General features: G+C 39.1%; 1 protein-coding gene across 9 annotated transcripts in view; it reads right to left on the bottom strand.

Annotated features, from left to right (window-relative positions):
* Positions 1-14,180, bottom strand: part of Ehbp1 (EH domain binding protein 1) — a 288,954-nt gene that overhangs the window by 1,178 nt on the left and 273,596 nt on the right. For all 9 annotated transcript variants that reach the window (XM_052734711.1, XM_052734717.1, XM_052734718.1 and 6 more), the window contains 3 exons: positions 7,815-7,914; positions 6,519-6,592; positions 53-167 (listed from right to left, as the gene is read on the bottom strand). In XM_052734711.1, the coding sequence (XP_052590671.1) occupies positions 53-167; positions 6,519-6,592; positions 7,815-7,914 (289 nt within the window). The remainder of the gene's footprint in view (positions 1-52; positions 168-6,518; positions 6,593-7,814; positions 7,915-14,180) is intronic.

Genomic DNA, 14,180 nt, shown 5'->3' with positions numbered 1-14,180 from the left:
CATGTTCCCTTGGCGGGTGGCTTCCCTAGACACACCCCACATCCCCACTCACTGCTTCTCCTGGGCGTCCAGGTCCCTGACAAGGGCGTCGCGTTTGTCCACCAGGGCCACTAGCTCATCCAGCAGAAGTTGTTCTCGGCGCTTCTGGGCCTCGGTCTTCTGCCAGTCTGCAGGGGGCGGGAGGCCAGTTACCACCCGCAGAGGCTCAGAGCACTCGGAACCTGCCCTCCCCTTCCCGCCTAATCCAGTTTCCTAAAATCTCAGCAAACCACGTTAACCCGGCCACTAGTAAGTGTTTGCTGGGGGAGTTTGGCCGAGGTGGTCAGGGCTTCACGCCCCAAACCCTACTTTGTAAATACTCATTGAAGATTGGTTCCGCAGGTTATGAGCCAGCTAGGAACCAGGTGTGAGTCAGTGGCCGGGCGGAGGCCGGCACCTGAATTCAGGCGAAGTGGGGGAGGGGAGCTGGAGTCCAGAAGAGGCTGGCCCAGGGCTTGGGGCAGGGGGAGTGGGTAAACGAGGAGGCGGGGAAGCAGAGAAGGGCGATAAAATCCTTCTGAAAGGGCTGGAGAATCTGCCTGAGAACCTACTCTCCTCCCCACCCCCACTCTCACCCCAAACAGCCCATTCTTCGCTAATTTCCTCCCCGCTCTATTTTAGCAGTTGGATGTATCTCACACTGGGCGCCATATGCTTCACAATAACTTTAAAAGTAGTGAATCGGCTAATTAGCATTTTTCTTTGAAGTAAAAAAATAAATTTGCTCTGCAGTATTACACGGCAGCCCTCGATGGCATCACAGCCAGTTTTCTTTGGGAGACATTTGCTGGGTGGTTTCAAATGGAAGCACTTTTGCAAAGGAAGAAAAAATTACAGATTTCTTTTTGAAACTCCATGTTAAAGGTCGGAAAATGCGCTGGGCAGTGCTTTTTCTATAGGTGGGTGGCCATTTTTATGCCAGGTTTAGTACCCAGTGATATACATAGCCTAACCCTTTCAGCTTTGATAATTTCCTTAAGATGAGCAGCAGTTTCACTTGATAAAAGCAGGACCACAATCTAACATTTAAAACACTTTTGAAACCAAAGCCAACTGCTCTCTGGCCAGACTGTAAGGGCTTGTAGCTGTCAATCAAGCCGCAGTCTACCCCGCCTCCCTCATTAGGAAGGTAAACAATGAAAAGAAGAAGTAGATGAGGAGGAGATAGCAGAACAAATGGGGACCTGGAGGGAAACAGGACACCAGCTTTAAGGGGGAAGGCACCCTGGCCGCTGACTCTTACAGCCCCCTCCCCCAGCAAATACACTTTCCAAAACCCAGAGAAGTGCAATCCTTCGGGGCTCTCTCTTCTCTCTCCATTGCCCTGGGCAATCATGTTAAAACTCACATGGCTGGTGCTTATTCAGATAAACCTAACAATGCTTACGCTGGTTACCATGTGAATCTTCACAAACCACACAAGAATGTGCTGGTTCAAATCCCTCCCCCCCTTCCAAAGCAAAATTTATTCAAGACAGCAAACTGCTCAGCAGCTCTAGGAAAGCAAATGGTGCCACAGCGAATGCTATCTTGTATTTACAAATTAAAAATTAGATGCATCATCGTGCAATAAAGGTTAGCAAAGCTGGAAAAAGCTATTTCACTCAATTTTATCACTGTTCATTCCATGAGCTCGAACACAAAATACATATATTAAACACACCATGCTAATTACCCACATTCCATGCAAACCATCACAAATAGAAATACATTCAATGACTGATTATGATTATGCTCTCATTTAAAGGGTAGGAAACATATGGAAAGCTGTGTCTCAATTTTAACAATAAGTGAAATGCAGAGAAGCCACCTCTATTACAGTTTTACTCTCCGGACCCATGCAAGTAAGGACACTGAAATGCCGGAAACATTTCTAATCTCTTCTTGCTCTTAAGTCCGTCTTACTCTCCAGAGCAAGTGAATTAACAGACTCTGCAACTGGAAGGATCTCTAAAATAGACAATTTTAGTCTAATTTTACGTAATTGTAGTTCTTGAAATATTAATTCAGAAAAAGATCCTGAAATTAGGACTAAATTTTATTTAATAAAATTAAGTTTATTAAATTAGTAGTTTTAATGAATAAGAAATTCTGATTGTTGGTGTAAGATCCATAACTCTTTGCTTTAAAATATTTTGATAAGTTTACAATTAGGAAGCACATTTTCTCCACACAAAAATTAAAAAATTTCAATTTAAACCAAGAAAATGATTTAACAACAAATACATAATTCTTATTAAATTACTTCTCTGAACCTGACTACTTAAAAATGATTTAATTATTTTAAATGCCAGGATTTCATTAACACTGGAAAATTAAATTTTAACAATATGAACAGATAAAAGTTCTATAATCTCTGAAATATTGATTTTTTTATCTCAATTTTTTTTGTATCTCAATAACAACATTTTCCATTATTGGAAAAACATTTATAACTGAAAAATATTTAGGCAATTTTTAACATTTTGAGAGTCAAATTTAACTGATATCAGCATTTAAAATATTTTAACATAAGATGCAAAGATTTTTGCTGTTAATTGCTATTACTGTTTAATATTTTAAAAATAGTCAAATACAGAGCACATACGTATGTGCAATAAATAGACTTTATATTAGCAAACTTATATCCTGTATTTTCTTTCCCACAGTAAGTACAAATCATATTATATATGCACATTTACACTTACATGCTAACATATACATTTGAATGCTAACTGACAAATTAGTAAACTATTTTGATCATTAAAAATATTACATTCAAAATTGATCAAGATTAGTAGGTATGTTCAAGCTTAAGTTTAAAAATCCCTTCTAAATAGCTTCACCTGGATATGTCATGTGTTGTTTCCGAATCACCTTTAGAATCTGAATGAAAGGGCTGTGTGTATCTACAGCACCAGTCACAGCTAACTGGCCAGCTGCACTGACTTTAACTTGGGCAGACTAACAACGTGGTTCTGACTGATTTAAAGATTCCAGTGTGCTCCTGCTACAGAAGCCACAGCCTCTCACCACAAACAGGATTAAGTTTGGATGCTGCATCTGAGCCCAAGTGTTGAAGAGATGCTGTCTATGCCTATCTCAACCAAGCTGATTGTTAATTTGAAAAAAATTCTTTTTCATATATAGGGCCAATTATTCATGCCCTAATTCCATTTATTTGCTGAAGTTGATAATTACTGTGGGGGGGGGGGGGAAGCAAAAGAAATACCTAAACACACTTTAACAGAAAGACCTAAAGGTCTGGTAAAAATCTTCAGACTTGCCACAATCAGAAAGCCTGGCACTTTGATGAAAATTAACACTGGTTTTGTAAAGAGCACATTGGGGGATTGCAGTCAAGTCTTATCTTTAGTTCCAGTCAACTAGCAATCCTGAAGGAGTTTGCCTCATCATCAGAACAGGCCATTGATAGGATTCTACTGTGGAGCCTAATCAATCCATGGAAGACTGTGGCTGTGCTGTGTAACAAAGCTAAAATAGATTTACAAATGGGGTTTTAGGGGATAAGCTCCTCCACAGGATTACATATTGATTTTAAATATAAAAAGCTTATCATATAAACCATAACTACAAAAATAGTGAACCTATGCATAAATCCTTTAGAAGAGCACCCACTTCAGACTCTAAGCCAAGAACAAATCAAGATGTACGAATCCTAGAGTAGATCCATTTCTTGTGCAGAAAATGAACATGCCCCTCTCTAAAGAGCCCACCCTAATGTGTGCAGAAATGAATTTGTCTTTCCCGAGGGAGCATTAAATAATCTGGAACAACAACTACAAAAACTATAGAAAAAAAAGTATCTGAAAGATGCTTGCTAGCTTGAGGGAACCTTACAATTGAGCTCAGTAGAGAAGCTATGACCCCTCAGGGAAGAAGGAGGACAGGGTTAGAGTGATTATGGGTTCTCAGAAGAATGGATGAATTGAATATTATTATTACTATCATAATATTTTGCTCTCAAACCACACTGGGAATGTTTCTTTCGGTGTGCTACGGCTGTTACTATTCTCTGCTCTCTGCTGGTGCATGCTCTGAACACAGTAGTTACTTGGAAAGGTTTTAGTTCAGAACTATGGCTAAGGAGAAGATGCTGGAAGAAGAGGAGTGAGTTTTTAGATGAAGGAAAACAACACAGGACTATTGGTGTCTGCTCCATGTTTTGCTCTGGGGTCTGAAGCACACGTGTGTCCATGCTGAGGGTGGCCCTGCCTATGTCCTGCTCAGGCCACTGAGACAGGCATCTCTAAGTGTCTCTCCTTGTGATCAACAGGCTGTTCTTTTCCTCAAGACTCTCCCCTTCCTCTTAACGGAAGCTGACACAGAGATCTGAGGTACAGTCACCTACAGGACAGTGCAATTGAAAATGCTCCTGTGGTAGGGAGGAAGGAAGGGAAGAGGGAGGGGCGGGGTGGAGAGCCAAAAGACTAATAGTTGCATTTAAAGTTTTCTAAAATATGGCTTTTATTGCTCCTCTGTATGTGTAAGAACTCAGGCAGAAAAAATGGTAGATTCTAAGGCTGTGCATACAGATGGCCAATGAAACTGGGATATTTCCATGTGTAAGGGTGTTATAAGATGCATATTTAGTAATAATACTGGTTTGGGGAATAAAAACAGTATTTCATCTCTGCCCTAAATGCCAACTATACCATGTAAAGCTGTATTTTAGGGACAATTTATCTTCTATACAGAAGAGGATGGGTATAAAAACAAATTAAGACTACTTTACATTGGGTGTAATGTATAATGAATCTATAAAGAATATACTGTATAATGAGTTATATATTATATACAGATACATTATACATATATCCTACTTATATAGTAACTGCTGCATCTACTTTTCAACTATTTAGCTTTCTGATCTCTTTTAAAACCATACTATAACTAGAAAAATTATATCTAAAGGAAAAACACCATTTGCTGTACTTGGGCATTTTATTGCAGTGACAGATTTCACAAAAATTCTAAAATAATTTAAAAAAATTTAATAGTTATCAATGGCATTTGATATATCTCGCCATTTGAAAGAAATGAGCCAAGTGAAGCTTTGAAAAGCAAAGTAAATTGAGTTTTAAATGAAGATATACAAATGTTATCTGTGATAGTATCAAATGAGATTAGAGATATAAAAGTAATTAAAGTAAAGCTTCTAAAACATACAAGGTCATTGATAAATAGGCCTTATTTTAGAGTAATATATTTTTAAATATTTTAAGAATATAAGTCTTGGCTTTCACTTACAAACTTAAATTTCTAGTTTCTGAACTAATTAGAATTGACTTATGGATCAGGTACCTTATCAGGTGAAACGGAATTACCACGGACAGTCAATGGGTTAAGAGGTCAATATAGAAGAGGAAAATCAATTTGCATTGATTAGACAAAAGATCTATTTTACAGAGCCCAAAGGATTAGCTTTTAAGCAAAAATCTTTGAACTATAAGGCGTTTTTAACTGACAGATATAAGAAGAGCATTATAAAACACTTCAGAACTTAAAAAAATATATAGTAAATGCTAAACGTGAGCTAGCTGATGCTAGCTCCCACTATAAACTGTACATAGGATTTCTATACCATTCATCTTGACGGCTTACAAAACGTGCAAGTATTTCATTTTCTCTTACATCAATCACTGCACAAATATTTACTTAACAGGAGTGAAATGTTAAGAAGTACAACAGAGGCTGGATGTGGTGGCTTCCACCTGTAATCCCAGCACTTGGAAAGCTGAGGCAGGAGGACTTCCACGAGATGGGCACCAGCCTGGGATACATACTGAATTCTAGGCCAGGCTATAGGACAAGTTGGGATAAAGAGTAAGACCCTGTCTAAAAACAAAGCAAAGCAAAGCAAACAGACTAAACAAGAGTGTCGTAATGACAAATAGTCAAAACAATAAATCTTTACTAAAACTCCCCAATGGAAACAACTTCAAAATGCACACAGATAAAATGCATCTAAAACAAATTAGCTCATACGTTTTTATGTTTTACAGAAATCTATTCTTATTGGCTCAAAAGTTAACTTCTGTTAAGAGCAAACATAATGATTAGCTATTTAAATTAACTTCTTGTTTTTGTTTTGATACTGTTTTCTGTCTTCAAGGCACATGTACAATCCCTGTAGGTACCTATTAGAACTGCCCTAGTCACACCAGATGTGTATAGCACTAGTTAAATTCCACTGATAGCTGACACCTCACAGCCCTCACCTCAGCTCTTGCCTTCAATGGCTGGCATCACCCACCCTCACCTCAGCTCTTGCCTTCAATGGCTGGCATCACCCACCCTCACCTCAGCTCTTGCCTTCAATGGCTGGCACCACCCACCCTCACCTCAGTTCTTACCTTCAATGGCTGGCATTACCCATCCCCACCTCAGCTCTTACCTTCAATGGCTGTCATGGCCCACCCTCACCTCAGCTCTTACCTTCAATGGCTGGCATTACCCATCCCCACCTCAGCTCTTACCTTCAATGGCTAGCATCGCCCGCAGTTCCCGGTTCAGCAGCTCATACCTTCGTTCTAAGTCATGTTCTTTTTCCCTAGGCAAGTTGTAAAAAGTTCATCAATATGCTAATTACTAAATCATTAAACACTTAAAAGAACCTTTAGTTTACATTGATTTTAGGAGTCATAACTGACTTTTCTATTTAACTTTAAGCCACTCTAAACAAATGATATACAGACTCCAAACCTTCCTCAGTTGAAAGCTTACTAGCGTTATTATTTTCCTCCTTCAGTTCTGAATGGCACAGAGGTATAAAGGTAAGCAGTCCCATTCTTAAATGCTTCTTGGATTAAGTGTCAGGTATAAGGATCTATTGGAAAATATTCAAAGTTCACAATAAATACTCTTTTATTGAACACTTCATGTGAAAGAAACACAAGTGTCCTACCAGAGAGAACTGAACACACAGACAACCCAAGTTTTCATCATACCCTCCTTTACCAGGTTCAGCAAGGTAGAAACGACAACACTTAGGTTTTTACGTTCCAATAAAACATGGTAAGCTGGCCACACTATTGACACAGTCTAGGGACACTGCTAACTAACGAGCAGGAGGGAATGACATTACTTTCTATAATGAACTCAACGTTGAAGACTCGGATGCTTGTATTTAGTCCAGTCTCCACTGAACTTTAATTACTACACTCACAATAAAGTCACTGTTAGGTAATTCAGTTCTCATTCCAAAGTTTATATCAACATTGCCTATAGATAATAAATATTTTTTCTTAAAAAGAATTTTATTTTTTAACTTAGAATTTAAAAAACAAACTTCAATTTTACTTTTCTGGAGGGTTCTCCTCTAACCCCAAGTGAAAGCTAATCCTCTTCTGTACTAAGGATTTCTTTCTTCAACACAACAAATGGGGGCCTGCTGACCTGGATTTGTTCCCCAGAATCCACAGCAAGTGGAGGAAGAGAGCCGACTTCACTAAGTTGTCCTCTGACCTCCACACTCCCACTACAGTTTGAAAACACACACACACACACACACACACACACACACACACACACACAGATAATACATAAACATTTAAAAATACTTTATGCACAAAATTGTTACTTATTTCCTGACTTTAAAAAAACACGTTTCCCCTCAGGGTCTTATCAGTCCAGTCCCAAATTCTTACTGTTCAGATGAACATTTTTATATGCTAGCTTTCTAAGGAAAGAGAAAAAGATTAAGCTTAGTAAATATTAAACCCAAAGAAGGCACCAGGGGACGCCTGAGAGGGCCAGTTGAGCTGCGTACTCACAGGAGGGAGAGCTGGTTCATTCTCCTTATTAGGGCGTTTTTCTTGTTCACTAGCATGAACCATTCCTGCATCACGGCCTCCTCCTCTTCTGTGTTCCTTCCTACAGACCAGAAAGAGGAGAGCTAGGTGACACCCAAAAGCCAAAGAACGCTCCTGCACAACTTTTCAACCTGAAAAATCTTCTGGGTGCTCCAATACTGCATAACATATTGCTTACGAGACTCAAAGCCAAAGGCTGAAAGCAGAATCAGTATTTACAAAGTCAGAAGCCGCTGCTCTGAAGGCCGCACTTGTGCAGAATGCACTTTGGTCCCCTGAACTCACCTGTAGATCATATTAACACTAAGTACCGTCAACAAAATGCTCCACCTTTTAAATCCTCCCCAGAGGCTGACTTGCTATTATGTTTCAATAAAGAACTCAGGGTGCTGACAGACACATGGTCACGACTTTTTTTTAAGACTGAAAAATTATTATGAGAATCATAAGATTATCAGGGAGACCAGAGAAGTCCAGAGATCCCGTGAAAGCATACTTTTAACAACTTACTTTCTTATGTTCTTCATGGAAAGTAAATTACCATGTGTGCACATACCACTTAGAACTTGTTGACTCAGACAAGATGAACTACTTACAAGCTATTAAGTGCACTGTAAATGACGAGACTACAAGAAAGACCTACAGCTCTCTGTGGAAAAAAAAAAATTCATTTACAATGAATAGAATACTAAAAACCCTTTTCATTAAAGACACACTCTAACACTTGGATTGTGAAGTAACTATTTTACATTCACTCACACCCATTCAGTCATCTCTGCCACTGCTCCTCCCCAGGACTGTGACACATTCTAGCACATCCTTGACATTGGTCATATACAGTAATGTGCAGGTCCCAATCACACTAAAGAAAAATACCCACCCCCCTTTGCCATATATCCCCCTTTCTCTCCTTGTAAATGATACCAAGTCAAATTTGTAATCCTTTAACTTTTTTCCCCCTGAGTTCCATCCATGGTTGTTTTATTACTTTGCTAACCCATTACTTAATATTAACAGTTCAATTTCTGCACAACATTCATAGGATAAACTTAAAGACCTAATAAGAACTAAATATCCCTGCAAAGACTGTTCTGTACATATGCTTTTTAAGTGTGATAGTACCATTTGAAAGTTGAAGACATTGAGTCTATTTAAAAATTCCCAACAATGCAGAAGTATTTTAAAAAGGGCCTTCTTTCAGCACCCCCACAGTTCAGAACTCCTCTTCTCCTAAAGAAGGCCCGGTCACAGGCAAATGCTATTCAGAACCACAGACTGCCATGTCCGTCAAACACATGCACACACAGACAGGAACTTCTTTTACTTCAGTGAAATGATATTATATAATAACCTATTGTATATATTGTCATGTTGTCTAAATATTTACTTTATAAATTATAGAAATGCCATGATTAAACTATTTCCACATTAATATAAATTTAAAGAATGTTTTAAAATATTAAAAGCAGATCTGCATGCGTGAGATCTTGCATCAACTTCAGAGTATGCTGCCCGTCATTAGGGAGAACAGTGAGGATGTGCGCCATCATTACATCTTGTTAAAACTCAATGTGTGACGCCGACTTAAGATAGATTCTTTCAGAGTCTGAACAAAAGTCTTTATTGTTTTACAGTATTTTTAATCTCTCCTTTAGGGTAGCTGGTTTTGTATTCACTTTGGACCATGTGATGTCTTGACACTGGTCATGTGATACAGGCTGCGATAGGCACAAATCCCTGGGTAGCAACAAAAGAAGAAAGAGTAAAAAGAAAAAGCTGAGAAAAAGCTTGCAGTTTGGAAAAAGGCCAATTGTACCCCGGTGAAAGCGTTTTGATCAGTGAAATGACACATGTGTGCAATATTAATAGGTGTAGATTTTATGATAGCTCATTTTCTGATTAAAGACCCAATTCTTGTGTTCATAACTCAGTGGCTTCTAAAGATACAGACATCTTAAAACTTTGTTTTGAGTTTAACTGAACCTATAATTGAGGCTTGCAGGCAATACCAGAAGCAGCCAGCCCTCTCTGACATTAGCATCATTTTCGTCAATGGAAAACACTGCTTCCCGAGTTTAACAATATTGATGTGGAACTGTGTTATTTTCTCTTTAGTTCATGTCTGTATTTTTAGGTAAGAATCAAAGATAGCTCCATAATTATTAGGAAATAACTAATAATAAAAGAACGTAATGTTTCCAAAGGAAATGAGTCTAGCAAATATCTAAAGACACACTTACACATTGCTACAGAGCTCATTTCTAGTCACTGAGAAAACATAAATCAATTCTGTGTCACTACTCTTTATCTGAGGTAGTATACAGTGATGGAAATCTATCCACAGCCTAATAATAAAAAATTAAAGTTTCTTTTAACGTATTCCTACACTATTGTTTGTAGAGATTTAAAAATTTTAAATTTAAAAGCCTTTAAAAGCCAGCAAGTTGAACCATTACAAATTAATCCTGACTTTAATAACTGGTTAAAGACCCCTTTAGCTTTATAAGCAACAAAAAATATTAAAGCCCCTGATCACAGCGAGCTTTTCTCATTTCTCCTCTAACCATTTGTTATTTAATCCAATACTAGTAATCCAATTTGTCCATCAGACTTTTAAAGGGCAGAATGCAACTTCCTCAGCTTAGACACTTTTCAAAGTACAATATATTTTTCAAATGAATGCTGGATGTTTCATTTTTCCCAACTGTTCCTAGCTCTAATGCATGAGGAAAAAAAGAACAAGATGAACATTGTTCATACTGATTAAGTAAGAGCTCATTAAAGAGCTGTCAGTGCGGTACTTTGAATATGCATGAAGCATATAATCAGATCTAGTACCGTCACTAGAGGAGAATACGGTAAGTACAAAGGACTGATTTAATTACTTAGAGTGGGCTGTGGTGGCGAAGCCGTGTTGGTAGTGCAGAAAGAAAAAGGGTTGTGTTCTGCCGCTGTCATAGAAAAGGCAGTCCGAGCTTCCCCACAATACCTGACCTCACAATAAAGCACTTTACACTGTAGCTCAAAATGAAGCCTGCATTACAAAATGCCCAGAAATCATTTAATCTTGTTTAACCTTACCTTCTAACTTCTTCTTTCAAAATTACTTTAAATTTGTAATTGCAACTACATTTTCATCACTGTAGAACCAGTACTGATACTTCTGTAAATCCTAAATTCTTTTTAGTTTCATAACCTGCAAAACTCATGACTTAGACTACTGCAGGCCACTCTGAAATAAGATATGACTAAAAAAGATATGGATTAGAAGTTCAGTAAACATTTACTAAAATGGCTAAGTATTGCCAATAAGAACATTCCCCCCAAAAGGAGTTCTCACCTGAAAATTATTATAATCTCTAGTAACAGACATGAAAACTACACACAGTTGTTAAGCTTGTCCCCTTAAGGCGGTCTGTACTTTTTTGCCCTGTAGGAGTGTGACATCTTTTCTGACATCAAATATCTTAACATCAGTTTTTTTTTCTTCCAATCAGTTACTGTAGCTGCAGTATGAGGTGTAAAAACACTAAATATCCAGGGACAAGAGCTGGAAAAATAATTGTGTGTAAATGAGACTTCCTATCATTCTCCTTCTCACACAGGTAAAAAAAGTCACTGCACAGAAAGCTGCATGGGAAGCCCAGCAGTAGCAACCCTGTAAATGTTTAATAATGTAGTTAAGGACAGTAACCACTTTCATATTCTAACTCACAAAAGATTAAAAGATATGATTTCTTTCAAGAATTCCTTCACTTTGTGGTTTTCATTATTCTTTCCAGAAGCAGTGTTTTCGAGGTTTTAAGATAAAGAGTGAGGTTCCAAATCTGGAATGGTTTTATTTATATTGCAGTGATTAAGGTTCAAACCCTGGGCCTCATTTGTGGTAAGTCAGCACCCCATCACTGACCCACCCCCAGCTCACACTGCTGAGAGCCCCGAAGGCATTCATATTTCAGGTCCAGTGTGACTGCCATTAACTACTGACAGGTAGGCATTTGGCTGAAGTTAAAATGTTCACAACACCAAAGCTGTATGTACTTGAAGGTACTTTGCAAAGGGATGAAACACAGTGAGTTACTCCTCTAGATATCATTCCACAGAGAGGATCACTGTCTACTTGGAAAATCAATTAGGCGCCTCAGAGTGAAGACACTTGAGTCATGAACGGCCTCTACAGCCGCACAGCTCCCTGCCAGCTTGCCCCTCGTTTCTGTCTGTGCTGGAGAGTTTGCCTTAAAGTTCTCTCATAGTCTTGTCATAGGAACGACTCAAAAGTGGCTCTAGATATGGCAGAGGCGTTGATGTTAAGCTGAACACAAAGAGCTGCACAAAATTACACACACACACACACACACACACACACACACACACACACACACACGTGTTATACACACCCATGTTACAAGAGGGATTTATAAACTTTTATGTATCTAAATGTCAAAAACTCTGGAGGTATCTTTTCACAAGGATTTAAGATTTAAAAATGATTACATTTATGTGTGTGTGTGCATGCAGGTCAGGGGACAGCTTTCAGGAGTCTGTTCTCTCCTTCCACCATGTGGCTTCTGTGGACTGAACTCAGGCCCTCAGGTTTGGTGGCAAGTGCCTTTAATGGCTTAGCCATTTTTCTAAGTCAATTTTTTTTTTACATAAAGCATTTTTAATACAAAATTTCACCCTGTTTTCCCTCTCCCCCAAGTCCTCTTAGCACCCCACCTCCTTACCCATCCAACTCTATGCTCGCTCGCTCGCTCGCTCTCGCTCTCTCTTTTTAAAAAGGTCATTTGGGTACAGCATTGCCAGCCCTGGAACCAAACCATACCCAAAGTATTTTACAGGAGTCCACCTACTCACAAGCTTTAAAGACATCGTGCAAACAAAGTACATTTTATTAGTACTCACTTGCATTAATTTTGGAAACTCATAGATAAGACTATAAATTCTGGTCAGAGAGATGGCTCAGTGTGTAAAGGCACTTTCGGATAAGCCCAGAGACCTGAATTCAATGCCTGGAACCCACAGGGTAGACATCAATCCTCTGACTTCCACATGCTTGCTATAGCAACCTCACATTTACCCATGTACACAAACAATCAAAGAAATATTAAAGTCTTTGTTTTAAAAGATTATAAATTTCTAGTTCAATTCTTTTTTATCTAATTTTTTCATACAATTTTGGATCATGTTTTCCTCGTCCCCCAATTCCCCTTAGAAGCCCCTCATCCTTACCCACCAACTATAATGCATTATTATATATACTGTGTGGTCCCGGTAGCTGGTGAGGCCAGTCATCTTGACTCTGTATCCACTGTGGTCTTGGTTCAGTGCAGTTTTTAGGTAACTATGGTTTTAACTGAGTCCCTTGTCTGTTGCTAATAGCTGAACCTCCAAAGCCTTTCTTCTTAGGGCCAAACTCAGAACATAGTGGGGAGACTGGTCCTCCTAAGCCCCTTTCTTCCTCTCTGTAAGGACAGGCATGTGACTCTGAACTCAGGTTCTCAGCCACGCCCATTCCTCTTTCTCTCCTTGCTGTCTTTTCTTTTCTCCCCCTCTCCCCCACACCATCCACAGGTTTTATATAATTCAGGCTGGCCTCAAACACGTGATGAGCCAAGGATGATCTAGAACTTCTGGACTATCCTGCCTCTACCTTAACAACTGCTAGGATCATAGGTGTGAGCCACCACACTTGGTTTATAAGGTGCTAGGAACAGAACACAGGGCTCCAAGCACACTAAGAAAGCACTCTTCAAAGAGAGCCAAATTCCCAAACCCTTTTCCCTTTTTTAGATAGGGGCCTGACATGTAACCAAGCCAATCTTGAATTTGATCCTTTTTTAATTCTTTCACATCATGTATCTGGATCCCATTTATTTCCCAATCCTTTAGTATCTGCCCTCTACCCTTGCAACTTTCTCTGCCCCAAATAAAATTAAGAAAAAAAAAAAAAAAGGAAAAATCTTGTCATAGAAGCTGCAGTGTGACACAGTAAACCCTTTAGTACATACATCTTTACTTGGAAGTGTTCATTGCAAAGTCATTGGTCTGGTTGAGGCCTCTGGTTTCTGCTATACCATCAATGCTGGGCCCTCACTGGGTCTCTTCTCGGATATCCTGCTGTGGTCCTAGTGGGGGCAATGCTAAAAGCTCACCCTGGTGGTGAGGACAAGGAAGAGCTGGTGGGCCAACCAACCCAGCAACTACCCAGGCCCAGAACCAGGGATATGAGTTGCCCCACCCCAACATCCACCCTATCTATGATCTGCAAAAGGATGTGAAGGGGTAGGTCCTGCAGACCCGAAACTGCAGGATTTTGATCCTCTT

The sequence above is a fragment of the Peromyscus californicus genome, unplaced genomic scaffold, assembly GCF_007827085.1.
Source record: "Peromyscus californicus insignis strain IS unplaced genomic scaffold, ASM782708v3 Scaffold_13__1_contigs__length_99412109, whole genome shotgun sequence".
NCBI classification, from domain to species: Eukaryota; Metazoa; Chordata; class Mammalia; order Rodentia; family Cricetidae; genus Peromyscus; species Peromyscus californicus.
Note: the sequence above shows the minus strand (reverse complement) of the source record. Positions and strands in the feature narration are given on the sequence as shown.